Consider the following 23,874-nt stretch of genomic DNA (forward strand, 5'->3'; position numbering starts at 1 on the left):
ACTTAACATGCTCCCCCTGTCTTTATGATGCTGCCCGACATATTCTCCTGCTATTTTACATCATACGACATTTGATTCATGTAAATAATTAATTGCGGAGCTACTCCTTTTTTGTTTATGGAGTTGCCATCTAGTGGATACAATAAGGATATCTGTATGAATTAATCATCTAACAACAAATTTATACTGTCTTGCTTAACGCACCTATTGAATGGGTCACATTAATCATTATTAGAAAAATTGCGATTTTTTTCAGGAGCAGATTGCGATTTTTTCATTGTACACTGCCGTCGACAATAAAGCTCATGTTTACAACTATTACAACTTCAACCACCATCGATTTCAACAGAGGCATCAAAGACCTTGGATCCTGTCAAAGTTTCGCGACCTCATGTTACTGCTGAGGTAAAGTTAGTTTCATATTCAATATTTATTTGAAATTCAACTTTTGACATTTGGCGCAAGCGTGGATGGGCTCATAATGGAACGAAGGGAGTAGTTTCATCATGAATAATCACAATGTGGCTCGGCCCACATTGTTTATATTTTTATGTTGAATTAAATATTTTTTCTGATTTCTGATAGATGTATTTGTTGTTTTGCAAAAGTACCAAATAGTACATGTATATTATTGTAACAATGGCTGTCCTTCTTCCACAACCTTTGCATTTGCCCATGGTCACAATTTAATAAAAATCCGGAGCATTAATAACTTTGATCTTGAACATTAAAAGAGCAATAACTTTAGAAACATGCTCCAAGCAATAGCAATTACTCAGATTCAGTTGATCAAGGTATTGTTTGGAAGGGTTGGTGAACATTTCTGTTTTATTAACAAGTAAAAAGATAATGAACAGGGGAAATCCGTAAAATACAATAATGTTTCAGTGCAGCCAGGAGATGGCAAGGATGGTTAGCTAACGAACGCAGACAGGAATTGTCCCTTAAGACCTCTCCTCACAGGTGCAGTACATCCTGGTAACCAACAGGTGGTAGCAATGAAGCGGAGCTTCATCCACCAGAGCAAGAGGCCCTGGATAAGATGTGGGGGCATCACAAGTGGAACATACAAAATCAAGTAATTAAGTAAAATAAACTCAACAGACATCAGATCAGGTATCAGTCCAGGTAATTAAGCGCCATATGATATGCAAACAGCGTATTGTCCTGTTCAACTAAACAGATGAGACACTCTACCTAGACTCACTATTTAAATCCTGCTGCAGCAACTTCAATTTCTGGGTTATTTTTGACAGTGCTGTACAACACTGAGGTTTCTGTCGCCTCTGTCTTCTCTCTTTCTCTGAAAAGAAGACAGAACTTCAGTCACCCTGTGAAACGGATCCGTTGGGTTGATAAATTCCAAAAACATAGATTCTATTTCCAATTTAGAAATACAGAGAGAAGCTTACCCAGGGACAGCGTTGGGTCTCTTAACGTTGACCACAGAGTAAAATAATGCATCTGTCTGGTCTGATTGGACACGAGAGCCAGGCAACCAGCGAGGAACTTCCTGGTTCTTTGAGCGAGAGGGGTGGATGCTGGCATAGTGAAGGTCATCATGCTCTTCAGTTGGTTCTCTGAGTGCTGTAGGAACCATTTGATTGGTCAGAGCTGAGGCGTTTTCATACACAGGAACAGGATGTGGCTATCGGGGAGTAAGGACAGAAGAGAACGTTTAGGAAACACTTTACACTTCCTGAACACAGTCCTGAAGGCCAAGTGTTTCTGGTTCATCTAGAGACCCTTGGTGGTGACTAGCGGTCCCACCATGCAGGCTGCTGTAGGCCTCACTTGAAGTGCTTCCTGCAAGGTTTCCTCTATCTGTTGAGCTCCTAAAACCGTTTAATAACAACATATTAATTTGCTTCTTTAAAACAAAATTAGGAATTATTATTACCATTCACCAATCTTTTCATTCTACTCACTGGCGGATGTTTCACCTGATCCCAGTTTGTCTTTAGATCTCACCCTAGTTCTCACTCTTTAAGCAAACTTCACCTTGTCAATTAGTCTTTCTTAAATCCCAGACTGATAATGAATCAAACTGAAGTTTGTATTCCAAGGTGACCCCACCATAACATAGTGTCAGGTGCCATGGCAACACTGCCGCAGAGAAAGCATACAAACAATACTGATGATCATGGGGCACTGGTGTGGTTTGGTTTTATTTCAGGTTACAAATCGTAAAACATCCGGGAGATTACTGCTGAAAGTATGTCACATCATATAAAACGGCCAGGAATAGACCCCTGGGGATCCCACAAGGATTAAACCACTATATTGATGTTTCAATCAATTTAAGGGAATCCACAAGTGCTGTGATCTACTGTATCAAAAGCCTTCTGTAGATCTAACAGGACCATTCTAGTTGGAATTTCTTTGAGCTTTGATTTCAGTCCCAATCCGCCTAGCAGGAAGTCCATCCAATGACAGTGGCCTTGTTTAGGCTCATGGAGCGCAACAAGCTGGCCACTTCATTATCAGCTGTTTCACCCAGCTCAAAGCTCTCTCTTCTGTCATGGTAGAAACTCTCAATGATAGTGTTTATATTCAGAGCTAATGTGCAACTCTGAAACAAAGGGAAAACCACAGCAGTGGAGAAAGTGTTGAGCCACCTTTGTTATTTGATACTGAAGGCCATCAATGTTTTAACTGACATTTGTCTATTTTATCTTTATCTGCTCCAACCCTTTCCATCGCTTTTTGGTCCTCAAATCTCAATTTTTCTGTTGGCTATGAAACCATAATCCTTGTAGTATTTATTTTTCAGGCATGGGTACAAATGTTCATTAAAACTAGCCAATCGACACTGTCACAATTTAGTATACCTGACCAATTCTACTACCATAATGTGTGAATTAATCAATCTTTTGGGACCCTTTTCATGGAACTTCATGCAGATGTTTTCCTGTTCCAGCAGCACTTTCAGGATTTTAACGATGCAAGAAATTAACAAATGATCACTAATGCTACAGATGAAATCACCTGACTTACACATTTAGTCTCTTTCCAATACATCATATCATCTAGAAATTATGTTCTATCTGTACACAACCGTCTTGGCTCCCCGATCAGTTGTTTAACCCAAAAAACGGAATGAACATCCTAAGGACAACTACCAGCGAGCTTGTTGGTGTTTTCACATTTGTATGTAAATCCCCTGGTAAGATACACTAGCTTTCTGTAAGAACATTAGGATCGCCAAGTAAGGTACAGTCTTCGTGCAAAAATTCATTATGACTGCAGCAATCAGTACCAAATTTTAATAGAACACTTAAGAACACTCCTTCTGTTTGGGAGGTCTATAACAGACTCTATAACGAAACAACTATAGATAATATCCTGTGTGGTCTTGTGTCGTGGTCTCAGGGTATTTCCATTGTGTGTCTTAGTAAAGGATGGGTTAGTAATAAATGGCTTCCTGTGTCTCACCTCCTCCACGGTATCTGGCCTTCCTCCCTGTCCACATGCCTTTCTGAAGGCCCTCTTTCTTCTGGAGAAGAGAACATAGAGATGAAGAAGCAACAGGAGGTATGAAGGAATGGAAAACGAGAAAGATAGAGAATATCTCACCTCATCCAGAGGAAGACGAGGAGGAGAATGGTGGCCAATAACATAACAATGGTTGATACAGCTACCATTGCTGTCAGTGATGATGATGTCACTGAAACATAGTAATACGATTTAAAACACTGACAACTGCAGGTCAATGTTTAACCGTGTGTCTGTGACTGTGTGAAAGGTGTGTATTTATTTGAAATGAACTATTACCCTTAATGAATAAAAATGAGGAATTTTGACGTCCGAATGCATTATGAGCTTGGCAGTAATAGTTTCCTTCATGCTCAGATGTGATATTAGTAATGGTGTAGTTCTGTCCTGATTCTCTCACTGAGTCTTCATGTTCCCTGAACCAGGTGTACTTAGCTGCTGGGTTGGCATCACTGCTGCAGCTCAGAGTCACTGAACTGCCCTCCTCTATTTCACCAGAGGGACTCACGGTCACTGAGGGGGTCTTTGGAGCGTCTGTTAACAGTTACATTTTATTAATTATATAAAACACCAGCAGTTTGGTCCATTCATAGTATACATTATGTTATTTTCCCTAAAAGGTCCATTACATCTGGTATCATGTCAGCATACTGTGGAGTAGACTTACACACTAAAGGAGAGCTGAGATTGTGTCCTTCAACAGCACATGAATAGCTGCCTCCAGACTGAGGTTGGACCCAGGAGTTCACTCTCTGTCCTACATTCTCTCCATTCCTGAACCAGGTGTAGAGATGGTTCCCAGCTAGACCACACCTACTGTGACATTCCAGCTCTCCCCTGGTAGGATCGGTAGGGTCAGGAAAGGACACCTTCACCTGGAGATCTGGGAGTTAGATCAAATTAATCACAATTATTCTAAATAATTAGGATAACACAAACCTTCTAGAACCCAAACAATAACACACACGCACACAGTCATCATAGTTTACCTGATACAAATAATGTCACTCCAGGGTCAACAGTATATTCCCCACGTGGTTGGTTTGTTGTGAACCTAAACTTGTAGACAGCAAAGTCACTCTCTCTCAGGTCTTTGATTCTCAGGGTACATGTTCCATGACATCTGGACCCATTACAGCTGACCTCTCCACCGCTGTATCCAACACGACCTGTATAGTCTGCATCCCCTCGCAGGTCAACAGGCTGATCGTTGGATCCTTTAGTAAACCACAGTGTATAGACTTTGGTAGGGCGGTACAGAACGTTGTCAGGGTATTCATAAGTGCAGTTGATGTCAACAGTTGATTTTCTTAAAGCGCAGACGTTACTAGATGAGTAAGTAACCGTCCATTGATCAATACCCTGAAGCGCTGTGAAAAAACAAATGCATCTCATTGAGAATTAACAAGACACAGAGGTTCACCTGATGAACAGAGCAGAAGATACATAAAGAGATGGAGGCATGGTGGGTGGAGATGGAAACTACAGATAAATGCTGACTGCTGAGCTGTGAGAGGAATGTTCCAGAACATCATGTGAAACCAGTGGCGTAGCCAGGGGGGGTATCAAGTACAACCCCCCCGGAAAAACAGAAATGTACACTACACTAACTGAACAACAAACACTAATAGTTAATGAATTCTGGTAGTGTAGGCTACTAGGCTGTTTTTTTGACTGCACTCTTTGTAATTAATTAGATGCAGAGACAAGGAACGTAGAGTAGAGGGGGAGAGGAGAGGAGACAAGGAAAGGATTGGAGACAGGGAGAGGAAGTGGGATTAGTGGTGAGGAGTCAGGTAAGGAGAGGAAGAGAGTGGAGTCAAGGAGGAGGAGAGGAGACAAATAGAGGAGAGCAGACAAGATAACGAAAGGAGACAAGAAGATGAGAGAAGGAAAGGAGAGGAAAGCAGGAGATAGGAGAGAGGACAGGAGATAGCATGCAGTGTATACCGTTACACTGAACAATAATTCCAACATTGCAGCAGAAGATTGATATGTCATGTCTAAATCATCATTTATAGAATAAACAAGGAAAAACTGAGGCTCTTGACTTTCATCTTTTTTCAAAAAGTAACTAAACTAACCCTTTGATGTTAGTTCAGGTTTGCCGATCAACTCCGAAACGGCCAACACATCTCAAATGCAAATATATATTCATTCCAATATGAAATACGTGTATTGTGATCTAAAAACAGTACAGTACATTCACCACACGAGGCTGTAAACAACTGAACTGGTATTTTCCAATGACTAATGAACCACAGCTGAACAATATAAAGTGGACCACTCTCTATTCTAGTGGTCTGTTTAACCAAATACAGCTTTTTAGAGGGAGATACTTTAAAGTTCTATTGACTTTTATTCTATCTTCATGCTGTGGTTTCACCCTCTCACGGTTCCAGGTGCTTGCTTGTCATGTTATTGAAACAGTTCAACTAAATGTTCCTAATGTAAATGAACCAACCTGGTACTGATAGAAGGAAAGCTATAAATCCTCTTGCTGCTGATCTTAAAGTCATGGTTTGTCCTCTCCTCTCTCACTCTGTTGTTCTGGGGAGATAATAAAACACATGCAGGTCATAAACTCAATTAAAAAGTGAAAACAAGGAAAACTATGAGAACTATTAGATTTGTTAACAATATAAATAAATGTGAAAAGTTTCTGGAGAAGGAAGCTGGTCTAACCTTTACCCTGTGGTGCCAGTTCATGCAGTGAGCCCAACAGAAACTGAACATCATTGAAAGACTTCCTTCCTCTTTATAGCATCATTAGCAACAGAAAGAACAGAAGCCTCGGAACACCTGGGCCTGTCATATAATCGTCTTTTTTGACCACAATGAACGGTATAACGTTCCTTCATGCTTTATTTCTGCTTTCATTACATTTTTATTAATCTTCTGTCCTTCTGCTCCTTACTCACACACATGCACACACGCACAAGTCTGGCTACCCACAGGATGTGGTACAGCACTGCTGTAGATACAGAGCAGCAGAACAACAGAACAACGTTCTTTTTTTAACTATCGGATATATTTTTTCACCACATACACAATTTCGATCAAGAGACATTTATGCAGTAAAGCAGCCCCCAAACCATACTCCCTCCCTCCCTCCTCCATGTTTGTGAGAGATATATTATTCATGATATTTACCACATAACGTCAAAGTTAATAATTAGGTTGCCTTCAGGTGTGTATTTGTGTATTTGCCATTGCAGAAGTACATGTATTTGGATAATCGTTTTTCTGGCAATTTACGTTTCCGGACGGTTTTTGGATGATGTTTTTTGGAAATTTTTTAGTCAATAAGTGGCCTGGAAATTGCCAATCCGATCTATGCTATCTGCACAAATGATCTGCCACATGAAAGCCGAGACTCAAATGAGCTCAAGGTATGAGCCTCATAATTTGTTGAGCTTGTTTCAATGAACAAGGTGTGAATACGGCTCTTTCATTCAAACTGAAGTCACTCCATTCCTTTATAGTCCTTCATCGGGGAATACTTGAACTGTTTCATCTTGAGTTGTTTTGTTTTAACTACTATTATCTTTCCTGGGTCTAGTTCAATTGAATCTTCAATGCATCTTGAGTGAATGTGATAATAGAAAAACGGTAAAGAGGGGATGACCATGATGCTATCCTAAAAACTATATTGATAACCTAGATTTCTATTTAACCAATGACTTGTTTTGTATTAGCTTCATTAGTAGTGCTCTCAATGCGGTTTAGGGTGTGCCGTGAGAAATGGCGACGGGGATGAAATGATTGTAAATACAGTCACAGTGGCATTAGAGGGGCAGGGATGCAACAAGTTTCTGTTTAATGAGCAGTATAGATCCATGGAGATTACATTTTTGTTAGAAAGTTGACAAGGGTCCATTGACAAGGGTCATTTCCACCACCAAATAATCCAGTACCCCTCTTCTATCCCCTCCCCCCCACACACACACACATACACCCATTTCACTGTAGTTTGGATTCTTAGCTTGCTGCTTGTAGTCAGGGGCGGCCCCAGCACATTTGGCGCTCTAGGCGAGCTTCACTCCTGGCGCGCCGCCCCCCCCCTCCGCAAAAAAAATAAATAAAATTGTTCGTTCATTCCCCACGAAAACTGAATTGCAACCTTGAAAAACTGTTTTGCCCTGTAACTGCATTTCTTTCACATAAACACAACAACGATCGCAACGATGAACAAACATTAATTCAAGAATAAAATCCACGGAGGAAAAAATTGCGCCCCGGATGGCTTTTGCCTCTTCATTTTCTTGATTTCGTTCTTGATTCTCGATTCTTGAAAACACTCTAACCAAACGCCTTATAGTACTAGCATGTTCTGACGAAACCAAGGAGGTAGGTTCCCCTTCCGTTTTCGATTTTTGGCTCATTTTACCCTAATGTTAGATTTATTTTTTTTAATGTCAAAATATTGGTTGGAGATATAGAAGGGGCGCAAAAATATGCGCCAGGAGGGAAAAAAAATATAATTGTGTTTTTTTTTTTTTTTTTTTCGGGCGCATTATTTTGCGCTCCCCCTCTAGATGGCGCTCTAGGCGGCCGCCTAACCCGCCTGTAGGGAAGGCCGCCCCTGCTTGTAGTGAGTGATCAACACTAATGGGGATGTGTTATTTATGTTTGTTTTTTTGGGATGTGCAAGTTCCATGTTATAGGTGCCTGTTCATTTTCATAATCAATAAAAAGCAAGGATTCACTTTTAATTCATTATTTTTCCAATGTTATAGTCCGCCTCTGTTGGGATACACTGATTATTATTATTTTTGGCAGCATATATGCTGGTTTATACATTATTTGAAGGGACTTTAAATAGGTGTTTTCTTTAACCAACATATAGTGCCACATTACTTGAATTAAATGTTTTCATGATAGACATAATGTCAAATTAAACACGGCTGGATGGTAGGCCTATGTGTCGAGTATAAAGTTTCTGTGACCACAACATTCTCTTTGGACCTGATTTATTTTGTTTTGATCAACATATAGGCCTACATATATAAATGTTGAAATGTTACTGCTTATTTAATCAACGTCTATACGTTCAATTATATTTTATTTGTCCAACCCTTAATCACGTACAGTCTCAAAGGGCCAACAGGCCATATATTTACAACGTTTATTATTTATTTACATTGATGTGTTACTTTTGTTGTCTGCACACTAATATTCTTTACAGGATTTGTAAAGATCAACTCTCAGGACCCCCTAAAATCAAACCATGAGATATGAACTATTGGAGTTAATAATAATCTATGTAAAAATGGCCCCATCTGTTGGTATTTAAAAGCTTTTATCTTTGATTGCAGAAATGCTAGTCAAAAAAGGTATTCCAAACTTCTAAATGATGTATTGATGGAAAATGTCTAATATGCGAGGCCTGTTGCCAGTGGCGTAACTACTATGCTGTTTTATTCGGGGCTAAAGCCTCGGATGTTATTTAATTAGCCCCGAATATGATCTTTGGGAAATAAATAAATAAAATATATATATTTATAAACATTTATAAGTAGCCTAGTCTAGATAGTCCTTTTGGCAAGAGAATAAACAACAACCTGTTTACCACCTCAAGTGAATTAATCTATCCTATCCCCAGTCAGATCCGTGCGTGCGTGTGTGTGTATGTGTTTGGGGGGGATCTATATAGTTTGTATCTATATTAAGTTAATCTTTGGTGTGTGTCTATTTTGTGTTTATCTTTATGGTGTGTATCTATATGGGGTGTATCTATTGTGTGTGTGTATCTATATGGTGTATACTTATGGTGTGTGCGTGTATATTGTGGCAACCCCGATCGTCGGCGCATGGGATTTTCAAAGGAGACGCTCAAAACAGGGTTGCGGGTCAACGGTTTTGTTCGCCTCACGTGCAAAAAAGGTCAAACAAAAGACAACATAAGTTCTTCCTCTTATGGGGTGAAAGGGGCCGTCTCCGGGTCTGGTCCGGCTGCGAGGTCGGCGTCTCAATCGCTCCCGTCTTCTCCCACTCAGTCCTGGGGGGAAGCGTATTGGCGTAGGTACGGGTTGGTGCGTTCTCCGCCTACCGCGTCTCTCCAACTCGGCTGTCTGCCTCGTCTGGTGCGTGTTCGGTCCTAGTGTGAGTGCACCCTAGGCCATCTGGCTGTGGCCGTTGGCCGTTTTCACACCTAACCGTGCTGAACTGGCCCCATTGTTCTCTGGCCTGCGCTCACACTACTAGGCCATCTGGCCGTGGCCGTCGCAACTGTGGCCTGGCCACGGTAGGCTCTTGTACATACGTCATCACGTCGTAACACGTCATCACCAAGCGTCCGCTGCATGGACCATAATAAAGTCATTGATTCGCGGATACTCCCAAATACATCTGAATTTTTGTGGGTCTTCTACAACTGTGCCTGAATCGCACCGTCTGCCCAAATGGTTAACAGACACTCGACTTCTCTATGGGACCAACATGAACCAACAGTTGAACCGCTTGACGCCATGTTTACAGTTTAATGGGAAAGAAGGCTCGTCGCCTTTATTGGCTGTTTCCCAAAGTGAAGGCTGCAGCCTTGCTAGGACGCGTCCTTGCTAGTCGCGTCCTATGGAGATGAGACTAGAGTGCTAGCTTGAGTGCTTCCTAGCGTTTGCAACGTTCAGACTTTGAAACGACTTGTTAGTGTGGAAGCGCTTCCGCTTTTTAATACTGCGTGTCCGCTTGCAAACACATGTGCGCTTATGAATAAAACATGGCAGCAATCAAGCTGATCGATATTTATTTGACTTTTGTCTGTTATGAATGCGGTCATGTCTCCTTCGCATGGAGCCTCTTTGGGGAAGTCACAAAAGCTTTGTTGCGGTTGATAGAATCGTCTTTATTAAAAGGAAAAATCCATTCCATTTTTATCAAACTAAGTGAAATTGTCTTAACTTAATTCATGCATCACATTTACAGTACGGTTGATTACTATTATGCAGGGGGGAAAAGACAAAGAAAGAGATGATAAACATGTATTTATTTGGATATATTATTTAACTGATATGATTAAATATGCCTACAATCTACCAGTGGTTTGAACACATAAGTATATTATATAAAATACAATTATATACGTTCATTAAAAATTACAAACATTGCAAATGATCGGTTGTGCATTAATTTTACAACATTGGATAGTGGCACTATCCCTTCCACCGGTAAACAAATGTTTGTGCGCCACCCGGCGCACAAAAGCCTCCGTTTGCTGGGCTGACCCTAAAAAAACGATTCAACACAAACATAAATAGGTATGCATAAATAATGTAATCTTGTGAGCAAGTAAATTGACATTGGTGACAGTGGTGTTTAACGCCAGCTACTTCCATGCAAAAAAAATGTTGTGTGTATAAATATTGTGTGTGAATCTATGTATCTGGGGTGTGTGCGTGCATATGGTGTGAATCTATATGGTGTATTATGTATGTCTGTATTGTGTTTGTTGTCTGTATGGTGTGTGTGTGTGTGTGTGTAGGGACCCAAGTCCTGAGGGCCCCCCCAAAAAAAATAAATAATAATAATTAAATTCTTACTTCTGGTTTTAAGTTTGTATTTATGAATAGGGGGGGGGCCCAAGGCAGAGGGGGGGCCCATGGCAATAAAAAATAATAATAACTAGCAGCGGCACTGTGTGTGTGTGTGTGTGTGTGTGTGTGTGTGTGTGTGTGTGTGTGTGTGTGTGTGTGTGTGCGTGTGTGTGTGTGTGTGTGTGTGTGTGTGTGTGTGTGTGTGTGTGTGTGTGTGTAGGCGATGACTCCAGTTTAACCAGTGAATGAGTCTCCGGTCTCTTTGATGAAAGCTTCCTTCTCACTCCTGATTGTCCTGAAAGGGCCGTTCAGGATGCTGCCAAGTTACGGTTGCAATGGAGACGGTATCTCGCAGAGCGCTCAGAGAGCAGATGTTCTCGTATGGTAACATCGCCCTCTGCTGTCCACATCGGCTCACTACACACACAGGGACGCCATTTTGCTCCCCTGCCGCAGCTCGCCTGCCAAGTGGTTTTCTTAATCAGTTAATTGGTTGCATCTGGTGCGTTTCTTTTAAGAGGGAGCCGGACAGTACGTTGGAGTCCTCCACTGTTTGGCAGTGTCGTGTCTCCCAAACGCAGGGCTGTTGTGACTTATTTGACATATCTTCCTGTTTCACAGGTTAAAGACTTTTTGAAGTAAAGAGGAGCATCTCATCTGAACCTGATGTGAGTAGAATTGTGTAGCAAAGCACAACTGACGTGACTTGTATGTTGAATATAATTCACTGATAATGTGTGAAGGAAATCTGAGATTGTGGTGGTTTAACTCATTTGAAATTTAAATAATGATTCTACCTGCAAGTAACATTTTAGAGACTATACATTCAATCTTGTCAAAGTAAGAGGTAAATCACTATTGACTAATGATAGTCCAATAATTAGTATAAATTATTTTAAAAAGCTGGATTAATTAATTATCTTTAATCATTATTTAAAAGTTTGATGATCCCAAAAGCCCTGAATTTGTATCGTCATTCATTTATCTGATTTAATGGAGATGGTAGTTGTTGAACTGTGGGATAGTGCCCAAGTTTGGGGACCATGTGTAAACTGTTCCTTCCTTCAAAGGTCTATCATGGATATTTAACTGCAGTTCTGTGAGTATCCCAACTTAACCATCAAGATTAACTGCAAACTGTAAGTCATAAATTTCTCATTAATCTTGGGCACATTGATGTATTTTGGCTTCCTGGTGAGTTAACCCGTTACCTGAAGGTTGATCTGAGTGGTAAGGATGTTTTATTGGTTCATGGGTTACTTAGGTGTTTGGTTTATGTTGGTTTTAATGATTTGTTAAAATGGCTCCCAAGTTATCGTTGTAAGCTGGAGTAATGGGTTGGGTTCTGATATCTTCAGTCTTCTTTCCAGCTACTCTCCTGAGCTCTGCATCTTCATCAAATGAGTGTTGCTCTACTGATTAGGCTGTGGTCTGAGTGAGCAGAGGTGCATACTGGGATACAGAGCTGTTTGAAGTCTACAGGTCTGTACACACGCCCCCTCAGGGGAAACCGAGTGTTTGAGAAACCGTTGTGATGTCAGTTACATGGACTGGAATGTGCTTTAAGATGGAGACAGGGATTCAGAAGGAGAAACACCAGTTGGAGATGAGGGGGCTCCTCATCTCAACGACTAAAACACAACTTCAGTCTGACACAGAGAACCATGGAACACATTCAACAGTCCCCTCCAGCCATCGTGACTCCTCAGGAACAGTTTCATTTCCAAGAAGGTCTTATTTGGGGCCATCCCCATATGGATCCTGCTCCTCAAGAGCCACCCCCCTCCACTGTGTGGTCTTCTGAACAGATGACCTTCCTGTCCTCAGGCTGACTAAAGCTGCACCGTTTGCATCTGTGAAGGCCCCTCATTCAGGAAACCACTGGACTACAAAGACACGACTTCAGAGACGTTGAATCACCTTGGGACACATTTTGGAGACGCCAAGCATAATCCATCACCAATGTGGGACGCCACTGAAAAATGTTGCACATAATTTACTTCTCTGGAGACATTGGTTGTTCTCTTCTGGGTGCCCTGGCAGGAGAGCTGGGGTTGGATGATGGAACGTTATTTGGCATGAGGTTGTGTGTGTGTGTGTGTGTGTGTGTGTGTGTGTGTGTGTGTCCGTCCCACTCCCACCTGGCATGGGATTCTATTTGTGTGTGTCCGGCTTGCTTTGACAGTAATAATGTTCATACAGGGTTCTGTGTGATTGGCTTGGGATATTGGAATGGTCAATTAAATCATACCTGATGGACGGCCACACGTTTACTTAAGGGCCTCCAGTAGACATAAAGAGCCCATAGCGACGCGCCGGAGCGTGATCCAACACACTGGGCAGGAAGGAGGGTAACCAACTCAAGTGTAAAAGGATGCAAGCGGCGTGTTCAGATCAGTGACTTCAAACTAGGACCATTCAGGATCAATGGAGGATGGACACCAAAAGGAATTCCCAATCAGGATCAATGGAGGTTGGACACCAAAAGGAATTCCCAAAGGAGAGTCTGACGTTGGAAAGGGACCTAAATGGATATTCAAGATAACCTTCAGACCTGTAATGAGACGGCTCTTCCTACCTGGCTGGATTGATGGAGAGCCCTGTGGATCTTGTCTTGCTCTCAGTTGCACGTCTTCTCAGGCTGAAATGTATTCGTTTCGGACAGGACTAGCTGAACGATTGGTTCCCTTAAATCAGAACCAATCCGGGAACTCCAACTAGTGCGCTCTTCGAGCTGAAGTTGTGCTCTTCAGCTGAGGAGGTAAGGAAACCTTCCCTGGGGTTTCAAGGTGTAAAGAGGAGGATGTTTCAAAGTGTTCCATGGTACTCTGATGAGGACCGTTGTTGTGTTCCACTGGCTGGGAGGAAGAACCCTCACCTCTTCCTCTTGGCCTTTCTCCTCTGAGTATCCTGGCGCCATCTTGAAGGATATTCCAGCTCATGCAACTGATGTCACGACAGATTCTCAAACACTTGGTTTCTCCTGAGGGGCGTGTCTATAGAACTGAAGACTTGAGACGGCACTGTATCCCAGCATGCATCTCTGCTCACTCAGACCACACCCCCATGAGTAGGATGCAACATTCTAGGGATGGAGATGTAGAGTTTTATAAGTAACGAGGGAGCAGACAAAGGTGTTTAGAACACAATGGCATGTCAAGTCTGTAAATCTCTAAACCATGAAGATGATTGGATAGTTCAGGAATTGGGCTTCTATTTATTATGAGCAGTCCTTTCGCTCAGATGCCCACTTCTCACTAGACCTGTACATGTGTTGGCTGGCTGGCATGATTTGCTGTTGGTGATGAGGCGGTCAAGGTGACGTTGCAGGGCTTATGGTTGGCTCTCTGTGAGCTAAACGTTTAGATTTGCTCTGTATGGTTTGTACCCTGTATAATCTATATAAGTGTAAAATGTAGACGCGGTTTTGTATTGAATGATTCCATTGTTCTTAGGCAAGGATTTGAGGTTTAAAGTTGTTGTGGGACGTACATGGTAGTTTGGTTCTTTGTATGGTTTTGAGTGATTTAGCTTGTACACACTGGGTGCATAATAATGTAAAGGTACCAACAGCAACAAACAGATCTCCTCAAGGTAAGTCTGTTGGCTGTGTTTTAATGTAGACCATCGCTGGACTTCAGGATCTTCCTCCGTTCAGCTCAAGGTGAGGCACTGGTTATGTTTTTTCTTTGGTTGGTTCCGGCCGGAATGTTCGGATTCCGGTCGGACGGTTTGTGCTTCCCGCCGTGGAGGTTCCTGAGTGTGGTCACTTTATTTAGTCCCAATGGTTAGCATAGAACGTTGTAGTCTTGATAAACATTAGAGGCCACCTGGCAGTTAGTTGGAGCGGAGTCCCCTGAGGGAATCTGGCAGAACGTTCTGGATTGTATTTGCGCAACCTCGAGCCGCTGCCAACGGAAACTATTTTTCAGTCGGTTTCCATTGGGAATTGTTGCCCCTTATCTTAAACAACTTAAGTTTGATATTAAATAATACATTTCATTTAAAGGGCGCCTTTCAAGACACCCAAGGTCACCTTACAGAGCATAAAGTTATCATAAATCGTTTAAAAACGAGACATTGTGGAAAAATAATGATAGATAGATAAATAAAACAAAAACAAGACAAAACAAACAATCAAGACAGTGATCAGTTAGACGTAAATACATACTGATACGTACGTCGTACAATATCTTGATAATTTTCGATGGTTGCGCCGTACTTCTAACCACGTTGACGGGACTCGCGCTGCGTACGAAACGGCCTTCGACTTGCGGGCCCATTTTTGACATCGGTGAAGGCTGTAAATCATTTCAAGCTGGAAGACATTTTGACAGTTCTTCAACGGAACCCAACACCTGAATATGGCTGAGTAAATTTGATTTAATATCGATACTGCTTAGTGTTTGTTACTTCAGCTTTTGTACGTTCTAAATATCTGCGGCCATTAATTGCCACAGAAGTTAAACCCTACCCAATGGAATGACGTTAAACAACGACTTTGTTGCAGAGTTACCAACTGGATAATATCAAAGCTAAAATAATGGCCGTTCTTCCCACATGTTACAGTAGAAGATTATCCAGAACTGTACAAGGTTAAAAAGGTAACATGTAGTTTGTACCATGGTGTCTGCCTCCTCACCCAGAGCCAGACCTCCACCTCCTCACCCAGAGCCAGACCTCCACCTCCTCACCCAGAGCCAGACCTCCACCTCCTCACCCAGAGCCAGACCTCCACCTCCTCACCCAGAGCCAGACCTCCACCTCCTCAGCCAGAGCCAGACCTCCACCTCCTGTCAGAAGTCGTCCAGAACAGGTCAGTGCTCTGGTGTGTGAGTAGAGTCTGCTTAGGTCAGTTTCAATGCATGGGCTGAACCACTTCTTTAAACTTGTGGACTGCTGTCTTCATTCCCAAAAACGGGATGCTCATGTCTGGTCTCAAGTCTTTTCTAGCCTTGAGTTATAAAATAATGGTTCAATTAATTGTGTATCTCTGTTTCGGATGAGTCAATTAAGTTTATTGTTGGGCAAATTCTGATGTAACCCTGCTGCTGTATCTGAAAGGCGAGGCTGAGAGGCTGGGGACCGGAGGCTTGTGGAGCCAGGGTGGACCGGAGACTGAGGCTGGAGACCAGGGGCCTGCAGCACCGGACCAGAGGGTAACCGTCACCAAGCTCATCTGAAACACTAAAATCCACGGTAGTTTAGGTCTGCTTTTGATCATCTAATGACTTTAAATCTGTGCCAAGCTGTGATTTGAGTTAATTCGTACCGGGGTTATGCAGGAGTCATATGAGCCATTATTGTTACTAGTGCTGCTACGACCGTAGTGGATGAATTACTGAACGCGACAATCTGCAGACGTTGTCTAATTAAAGTGTTTAAATATGTTTAAATTTGTCTTCCATTTTACAAGTGAACCTCAGATGCAGGTGGTGGGGCGTGTTGCGTCCCCAGGTGATTTAATGCTGAGACCAACTGTTTGTAACCAGACCAGGAATCCATGTCTGGTGGAGCTGATGGAGGAGCCCTGCTGAAGGCCCTGCCTGGTGGAGCAGCTGGTGGAGGCCCTGCCTGGTGAAGGACATCTGTCGTGGGGTAGATGGAGCGCAACACTGCTACCACAAACTACCGGCGTTTGTACCATATATACCAGACAACTACATCTGTTTTACCACATGTTGAAGCAAGACTTCCGCTGTTTGTTCCAGACCAGGACTCTATCTGAGGAGAGCTGCTGGAGGAGCTGAGACGCTGGAGGACGACTAGGAATCGACCAACAAGGATTCCTCGTAAGTTGGTATTTACTTACATGGTTGACTTAAAGGGCAAAATACAGCTGTTCCTTTGACATGCGTTAACCAACTACCGCTGTGTTTTCTTACTAGAACGTGTTTCTGGAGCGGAGGTGAGCTGGTAGGGGAGCCGTGAATCTGGAGGATGACCATCTCTCTACCAACAAGGATTGGAAGTTTGTATTAACCTAACAAAGTGGAAATAAAGGGATTTAAAATAAGACAAACTACATGTTTGTTTCCAGACGTTGGGGCCGGACTTGCGCTGTTTGTTCCAGACCAGGACTCTGGCTGAGGAGAGCTGATGGAGGAGCCAAGACTCTGGAGGACGACATCACTCCACCAACAAGGATCCTCGTAAGTTTGCATAAAATAAACAGAGTGGACTTGTTGTAACGCAGGATTAGTTTGTCCAGTACAAGTTACGGCATACTACTGTGCTTGTTTACCAGACAAACTACAGCTGCTACTTTGTTACGCGGCATTAGAGCCCAACTACTCCTGTGTTTGTGACCTTACATTAGAGACAAACTACTCCTGTGTTTGTTACCTTGCATTAGAGCCCAACTACTCCTCTGTTTGTTACCTTACATCGGAGACAAATTACGTTTGTAACCAGACCAGGAATCTGGTTACCTGATGGAGAAGCCGTACATCTGGAAGTCAAATCCTGAGGACAACCAGGACTCTACCATCAAGGAGTCCTCGTAAGTTTGCATTATCTGGACATGGTGGACTAGGTTGGGGGTTCAACTCTCAAACCAATGGTGCCGGGTTCAAGTCCTCAGTATACAGTGATGCGTCCTTGAGCAAGGCGCCCTAAAGCCTGCCTGCTCCTTAATGACTTATCTTTGGTTCAGATAATGTTGCATCTTTTGAATATTGAACCTAATCAATGTCCTTGTTTGGTCCGGGCAGACACACCTGAGCTGAACCCCAACTGAACCTGACATCCTGCTGGTCCCGTCTCCTCAGTTCATCTGCGCCTCGTCCTCCAGAAGACCTGCTGAGCTCAGCAGTCTGAGGCTGATGTATCAATGACCTCCAGTGGGAGTGATCTTCTTGACCCCACATGTAACCGTGTGCTTCCACACGCCTTTCCCTCACGTCTGTCACTAACCTCACTACTTCACTACTCTCTACTGCTTCCTCTTCTTCTTCCTTCTCTGTGGTTCGAACCTTTACACGGAAGGCGCGTCTTCCTGCCCTCAGAGGGTTCAGCGTTAGGGTTGAGAGTCAGGGTTTAGAGTCAGGGACAGAGCTGGTCAGGGAGGACTGCTTTAACACAAACCTCTTCACTTGCTTTCAGAATGGTGGTGACATTTTGAAAAGATTCATTTGGGAAAACGTTTTCCTCTGCTTCCCTTTACAAAATTGTATTAAACTTCTGTCAAGTGCTTTTGTTTATATATTAAAATCTGTTTTACCACATGTTGAAGCAAGACTTCCGCTGTTTGTTCAGGACCAGGACTCTTTCTGAGGAGAGCTGCTGGAGGAGCTTAGACGCCGGAGGACGACATCACTCTACCAACCAGGATCCTCGTAAGTTTGCATAAAATAAACAGAGTGGACTTGTAACGCAGGATTAGTTTGTCCAGTATAAGTTACGGCATACTACTGTGGTTGTTTACCAGACAAACTACAGCTGCTATTTGTTACACGCCATTAGATCCCAACTACTCCTGTGTTTGTTACCTGATATTAAAGACAAACTACTCCTGTGTTTGTTACCTTGCATTAGAGCCCAATTACTCCTGTTTTTGTTACCTTAAATTAGAGCCCAACTACTACTGTGTTTGTTACCTTACATTAGAGACAAACTACTACTGTGTTTGTTACCTTACATTAGAGACAAACTACTACTGTTTTTGTTACCTTAGAGACAAATTACGTTTGTAACAGTACCAGGAATCTGGAGGACCGATGGTGAAGCCGTACATCTGGAAGGCAAATTCTGAGGACAACCAGGACTCTACCATCAAGGATTCCTCATAAGTTTGCATTATCTGGACATAGTGGACTAGGTAGGAGTTGGGGGTTGGGTGTTCAACTCTCAGACCAATGGTGCCGGGTTCAAGTCCTCAGGATACAGTGATGCGTCCTTGAGCAAGGCGCCCTAAAGCCTGCCTGCTCCTTAATGAATTATCTTTGGTTCAGATAATGTTGCATCATTTGAATATTGAACCTAATCAATGTCCTTGTTTGTTCCGGGCAGACACACCTGAGCTGAACCTCACCTGATCTTGTTTGGTCGGGGGAAGACACACCTGAGCTGAACCCGCCCTGATCCTGACATCCTGCTGGTCCCGTCTCCTCAGTTCATCTGAGCCTCTTCCTCCAGAAGACCTGCTGAGCTCAGCAGTCTGAGGCTGATGGATCAATGACCTCCAGTGGGAGTGATCTTCTTGACCCCACATGTAACGTGTGCTTCCACACGCCTTTCCCTCACGTCTGTCACTAACCTCACTACTTCACTACTCTCTACTGCTTCCTCTTTTCTTCCTTCTCTGTGGCTCAAACCTTTACACTGAAGGCGCGCCTTCCTGCCCTCAGAGGGTTCAACTTTAGGGGTTGAGAGTCAGGGTTTAGAGTCAGGGACAGAGCTGGTCAGGGAGGACTGCTTTTACACAAACCTCTTCACTTGCTTTCGGAATGGTGGTGACATTTTGAAAAGCCTCATTTGGGAAAATGTTTTCCTTTACAAAAGTGTTCTAAACTATTGTCATGTGTTTTTGTTTATATATATTAAAATCCCACATTGACTTCTACATGTTTGGTGCGGTTCATTTAATTGTCCTTTAACTTGGTTAATGTCAAGCTAAACTCCTGCAATACATATAATATACATGATTGTTATTCAGCAATGTTCACAGAATCCCTTTTGTAAAAATATGAAACCTCCGTGTTACTACTAAATTCAAGCCTATTCATGTATTTAACAATGTAGCCTACATACTACCCCGCAGGCCATTCTCTGCTACTACAACACGTTCAATCCACCAACCCGTCTCACATGTGTAGGCTACTATATGCCGCGTTTCCACTGCAGGGTGCAGATCGGATCGCAAAGGTGCGGTAGGGAGGGGGCGGTATAGCCCAGCTCGGTTCCGAGGTCGCGTTTCCACTGCCGACAGTACCCTTTGTGGTAGGCCGGATTTCGATTGCCGCGGCAGCTACGTAAACAGTCTTCCTCCCCAGAATGCAGACGAACGTCTCCACCTCCTTGTTCGCCCAAGCAAGCGTTTTACGTGACATGTTAATTGTAAAGAATAATACCTCGAGGCTACTGTTTGTTTGTTTTTATCCCCGCGTCACCCGGAAGCAGGGGCGCCGCTAGGGATTTTGGGCCCCATGAAAAGAATCTTTACTTAGTGTCATTATTTTTTCTGTATTATAATTTCAACATCATTAGAGGCCTCTCTGGGCCCCCCTCCATCATGGGCCGCTAGAATCCGTCTCCTTTACGCCCCCTTTTCGGCGCCCCTGCCCGGAAGTGATGATTCTGTCGACCAATCAACGGAGGGGGTGTGTAGCTAGAATTTCCCGGGACCCTTTCAGGCGTCTGGTCTCGTTTTCAGTACCCCAACGGAGGAGTCCTGAAAACGAGGCCAAAACGGGTACGGCTAAGTCCGGGTCACGCCCACTTTTGGCGGTGGAAACGCGACCCTATCCGCACCTTTGCGATCCGATCCGTTCCGCACCCTACAGTGGAAACGCGCCAATAGCTACGTTGGTTCTAACGGAAAATGTAGTTTGGTGTGAGACTGTCGTCCAGCAGAGGGAGCTGTCATACACCTTAATTATACAGGAATGTTTGAATTTACATTTTTAAATGTCCATGGGCTGGTCTAGTTTGTCTGCAAATAGCTCGGAGGATGGCAGGACGTGTGTTTACCTGGTCGATTAGGCCCTGAACGCAGACCCTGAACCCAGACATCCTAATCACAGACCCTGTGTTTAATTAGCCCCAAATATAATTTTTGGGTTAGAAAAATAAATAAAAGTAAAAATATTTAGAATTATTTAAAAGTACTAGTCTAGATAGACCTTCTGGCAAGAGAATAAACAGTTTAAAAACGTAACCTTTTTACCACCGCAAGTGAATTAACCTATCCTATCCCATCCCCAGTCAGATGTGTGTGTGTAAAGTCTGTCTCACTAATTTTACTCTGAAATAACTTGAATGGAACTCTAGACATTTGGGTAAAAGCCGCACAGCAGTCAGGTAGCAATTTTAAGCTATAATAAACTGTTCATTTTGTTTATTTAGGTGAAGCATTATGAAAAAGAATTCATGCAAAATAAAGCATAGAAATAATTTTGGCATTTTCATTTTCCGTCTGGGCTCCCCGGATATTTATGAAACCTAGAAACGCCCCTGTAACCTGCAGCTGCGTTTTACCTTGATCTCAATTGCTTCAAAATTCACATCAGACACTAGAGGGCGTATTTTGTGCGTGTTAGTCTAATCTCGAAAATGACGTGGTTTTAGAGACTAAACCAGTTTGCAGGATGAAACAAGGCTCCATCATAACCGACACACACACAGAATTCGTTTTATGAATTATTATTAATAGGTATGATACATTTACGCGTATTACACCAGGTAGGCCTTCAGTACAATACAGGCTACAATATAGGAGTTGCTTAAAGGTCCCATGACATGCTATTTTATGTATTCTTTAATATTGGTATTAGTGGGCAACTAACACAGTATTCAAAGACGTTCCCGAAATTCAGCCGTGGTGCAGAGTTACAGCCACTCCGAGCCAGTGGCACATTGAGCTTCCCCCAAATGCGCTGTTTTGGTGTCTGTAGCTATAATGCAAATGAGGTGGAGCGAGGCGGGTCAAGGAGGAGGGCGGGGGTGAGGCTTATAAACATTAAGGCTGAGTCATCTAAAAATATTTTTCACAAATAACTAATTTAGGCAGCATTTTTTATATATGTAGGCCATTGCAATGAATTAAACTAAAATATTATAAACTCATTTTGATACGTGTTCGATATTTTTGAGCCCATTGAATCTAATTTATTTAGGATTTGTAGGTGTGCTGCCCTCTACCCCCAGTGCCTTGCCGGGGTCGACAGACAGATAACTCCTCTCCCCAACAAACCACAACAAACCACGCAGACACGTCCCAGTTAACTCTTTATGGTTGCTTGAAGTAGGGAAAAACAGATGTTTTCCGAGGCTAACTTATAGCTAGAAAAGTAGCATAAGACGAGGGAGCACCTTGCATTCTGATTGTGCGTGTAACTGTTACGGAGCAAGCAGCTGGTAACCATGACGACATCAGATCAGAAAAGACGTTACAAGAATTGGCGTGTTTTGCTCCACGTCCTCCTCTCGATATCCAAAAAAAAGCCAGATCACTGAACCCTTATTAGTGATTTTAGGAACCAGCAGTTCAACCGCTTCCATGTTTCATTTGTGGATTGAATTGGCTTAGGATACTGTATGCTACACTGAGCCGGCCGGCGCTGCAAACCGTAAGAAACTTGAAAATGAGTTCCCTTCCTTCCGTACCTTGATGTCGCGTGGGATTGGTTGGTGAGTGTGACGCAAGTGTTTTTTTTTACCCCTCACTCACGTTACTGCATGAGGGAGAGGGAGAAAGCCATCGGAGAATGTTTTAAACACGAAACCATGCCAAGTCTCGGCTGCCGCTTGCAAAATACCAGATGACTGTGAAATACTCGATACTTACGATATAATAATTGTATGTATCTCACACAGTTATTTTGGAGATCTATCGAGTATATTCGATATATCGCACAGCACTAGCTGGAAGTATATAATAACTTCACCTTTGCTACTGCTGGAGACAATATGAAGCTGGATGAATTGATGGAGAACCTTGGGGCTTACTGTGAACCTAAGGGAAACGTGACGTGTGAGAGGCACAGATTCTTCACATGTGTACAGAAAACAGGCGAGACGATTGATCAGTATGTGACAGATCTAAGGAACAGAAGCAAGACATGTGAATTTGGAGGGCTGACAGACTCTCTTTAATAACAGACAGACAGCGGGATTCCAGATAATCGTCTAAGAGAGAGGCTATTGAGAGAGGTCAATCTGGATTTAGAAAAAGCATTAACTCTGTGTAGAGCAGCAGAGACGTTGAAAGCTCAAGCAAAATAACTTAAGTGAAAGCTGCAATATAGATGCGGTGCAAAAGGAAGCACGCCAAGCTTTCAAAAAGAAGTGTACCGCCCCTGAAGTAGAAAATGATGCAAAACCAGCAAACGGAGACAAAAGGAAAGACGTGTGGTAAATGTGGCACACCTAAAAAGTGTCCAGAATATGGAAAAAAATTCAACAACTGCAACAGAGATAACCATTATGCCCGGTGCTGTAAGAGTCAAACACAAAAAAGCAATGTCCATACAGTGGATTTGAATGACACAGAGGAATTATATGTGGATGCAGTGATGGAAAACAACACAAAGGAAGAGGACTGGACAACAACACTGACGGAGAAAAATGTAGATGTTAAGCTGGATACTGGAGCTCAAGTACATGTGATATCAGAGGCAGTGTTCAAGAAAATAAGACCCAGACCTAAAATACATGCAACAAAAACAAAAGTAAAGGGCTACTCGGGAGCAGCCATACCTTTTGAAAGGAAAATGCATGGTAAAAGTGACGCACAAAGATAAAAAGCATACGCTAGCATTCATAGTGGTGCAGAAGAATGTGCAGTCCATACTTGGTTTATCTGCTTGTGTGAGACTGAACCTAGTCAAGAGAGTGCTTGTTGTAGAAAGTGAAGAAAATACAGACTGTGATGAGCTGATGAATGAAAATGAGGATCTTTTACAGGGTCTCGGTTGCCTTTCTCAGGAACACATAAGAGTGGACAAAAGTGTGCCGCTGGAAAGGGCCATTTGCTCTTCAAAAGCCGCTGAAAGCAGAATTGGAGAGGATGGGAAACCTGAAAGTGAGTTCTCTTGGTATTCTCTTGAAAAATAACAAAAAACTAAGTCTGTATGGATCCAAGAGATCTGAACAGAGAACATTACAAACTGCCTTCAAGAGAGGAAAT

The 23,874-nt window shown here is 42.8% G+C and overlaps 1 protein-coding gene and 1 long non-coding RNA gene across 7 annotated transcripts; one reads left to right on the forward strand and one right to left on the reverse strand.

Annotated features, from left to right (window-relative positions):
* Positions 1 to 660: 660 nt before the first annotated feature.
* Positions 661 to 6,213, reverse strand: LOC130377510 (B-cell receptor CD22-like). 3 transcript variants are annotated; one of them, XM_056584663.1, is made up of 10 exons: positions 6,181 to 6,213; positions 5,960 to 6,045; positions 4,485 to 4,865; positions 4,163 to 4,378; positions 3,775 to 4,029; positions 3,577 to 3,667; positions 3,436 to 3,496; positions 1,413 to 1,648; positions 1,208 to 1,303; positions 1,006 to 1,033 (listed from the first exon to the last, which is right to left on the reverse strand). In XM_056584663.1, coding segments are annotated over exons 2-10 (1,392 nt in total). In that variant the 5' UTR covers positions 6,015 to 6,045; positions 6,181 to 6,213; the 3' UTR covers positions 1,006 to 1,032. The 3 variants fall into 3 exon arrangements, with proteins under 3 accessions (XP_056440639.1, XP_056440640.1, XP_056440638.1); XM_056584664.1 differs by having other exon boundaries at positions 661 to 1,303; positions 4,485 to 4,712; XM_056584665.1 differs by lacking the exon at positions 4,485 to 4,865 and having other exon boundaries at positions 661 to 1,303.
* A 5,361-nt stretch (positions 6,214 to 11,574) lies between these two features.
* Positions 11,575 to 19,573, forward strand: LOC130377516 (uncharacterized). 4 transcript variants are annotated; one of them, XR_008894219.1, is made up of 12 exons: positions 11,575 to 11,695; positions 12,098 to 15,843; positions 16,092 to 16,226; positions 16,520 to 16,625; positions 16,739 to 16,819; positions 16,916 to 16,935; positions 17,068 to 17,179; positions 17,442 to 17,529; positions 17,741 to 17,896; positions 18,285 to 18,364; positions 18,725 to 18,846; positions 19,038 to 19,573. It is a non-coding gene; the product is annotated as an uncharacterized LOC130377516 (long non-coding RNA). The 4 variants fall into 4 exon arrangements; XR_008894220.1 differs by having other exon boundaries at positions 16,092 to 16,186; positions 17,383 to 17,529; XR_008894221.1 differs by having other exon boundaries at positions 16,092 to 16,186; positions 18,703 to 18,846.
* Positions 19,574 to 23,874: the final 4,301 nt, after the last annotated feature.

This window comes from Gadus chalcogrammus, chromosome 23 (genome assembly GCF_026213295.1).
Source record: "Gadus chalcogrammus isolate NIFS_2021 chromosome 23, NIFS_Gcha_1.0, whole genome shotgun sequence".
NCBI classification, from domain to species: Eukaryota; Metazoa; Chordata; class Actinopteri; order Gadiformes; family Gadidae; genus Gadus; species Gadus chalcogrammus.

Coding starts and splice junctions, on each gene's coding strand:
- LOC130377510 (XM_056584663.1), bottom strand. CDS start 6,014: ATGACTTTAAGATCAGCAGCAAGAGGATTTATAGCTTTCCTTCTATCA. Junction 4,379..4,484: donor AGTGACATTATTTGTATCAG/GTAAACTATGAT, acceptor TCTAACTCCCAG/ATCTCCAGGTGAAGGTGTCC. Junction 1,304..1,412: donor AGACCCAACGCTGTCCCTGG/GTAAGCTTCTCT, acceptor TCTTCTTTTCAG/AGAAAGAGAGAAGACAGAGG.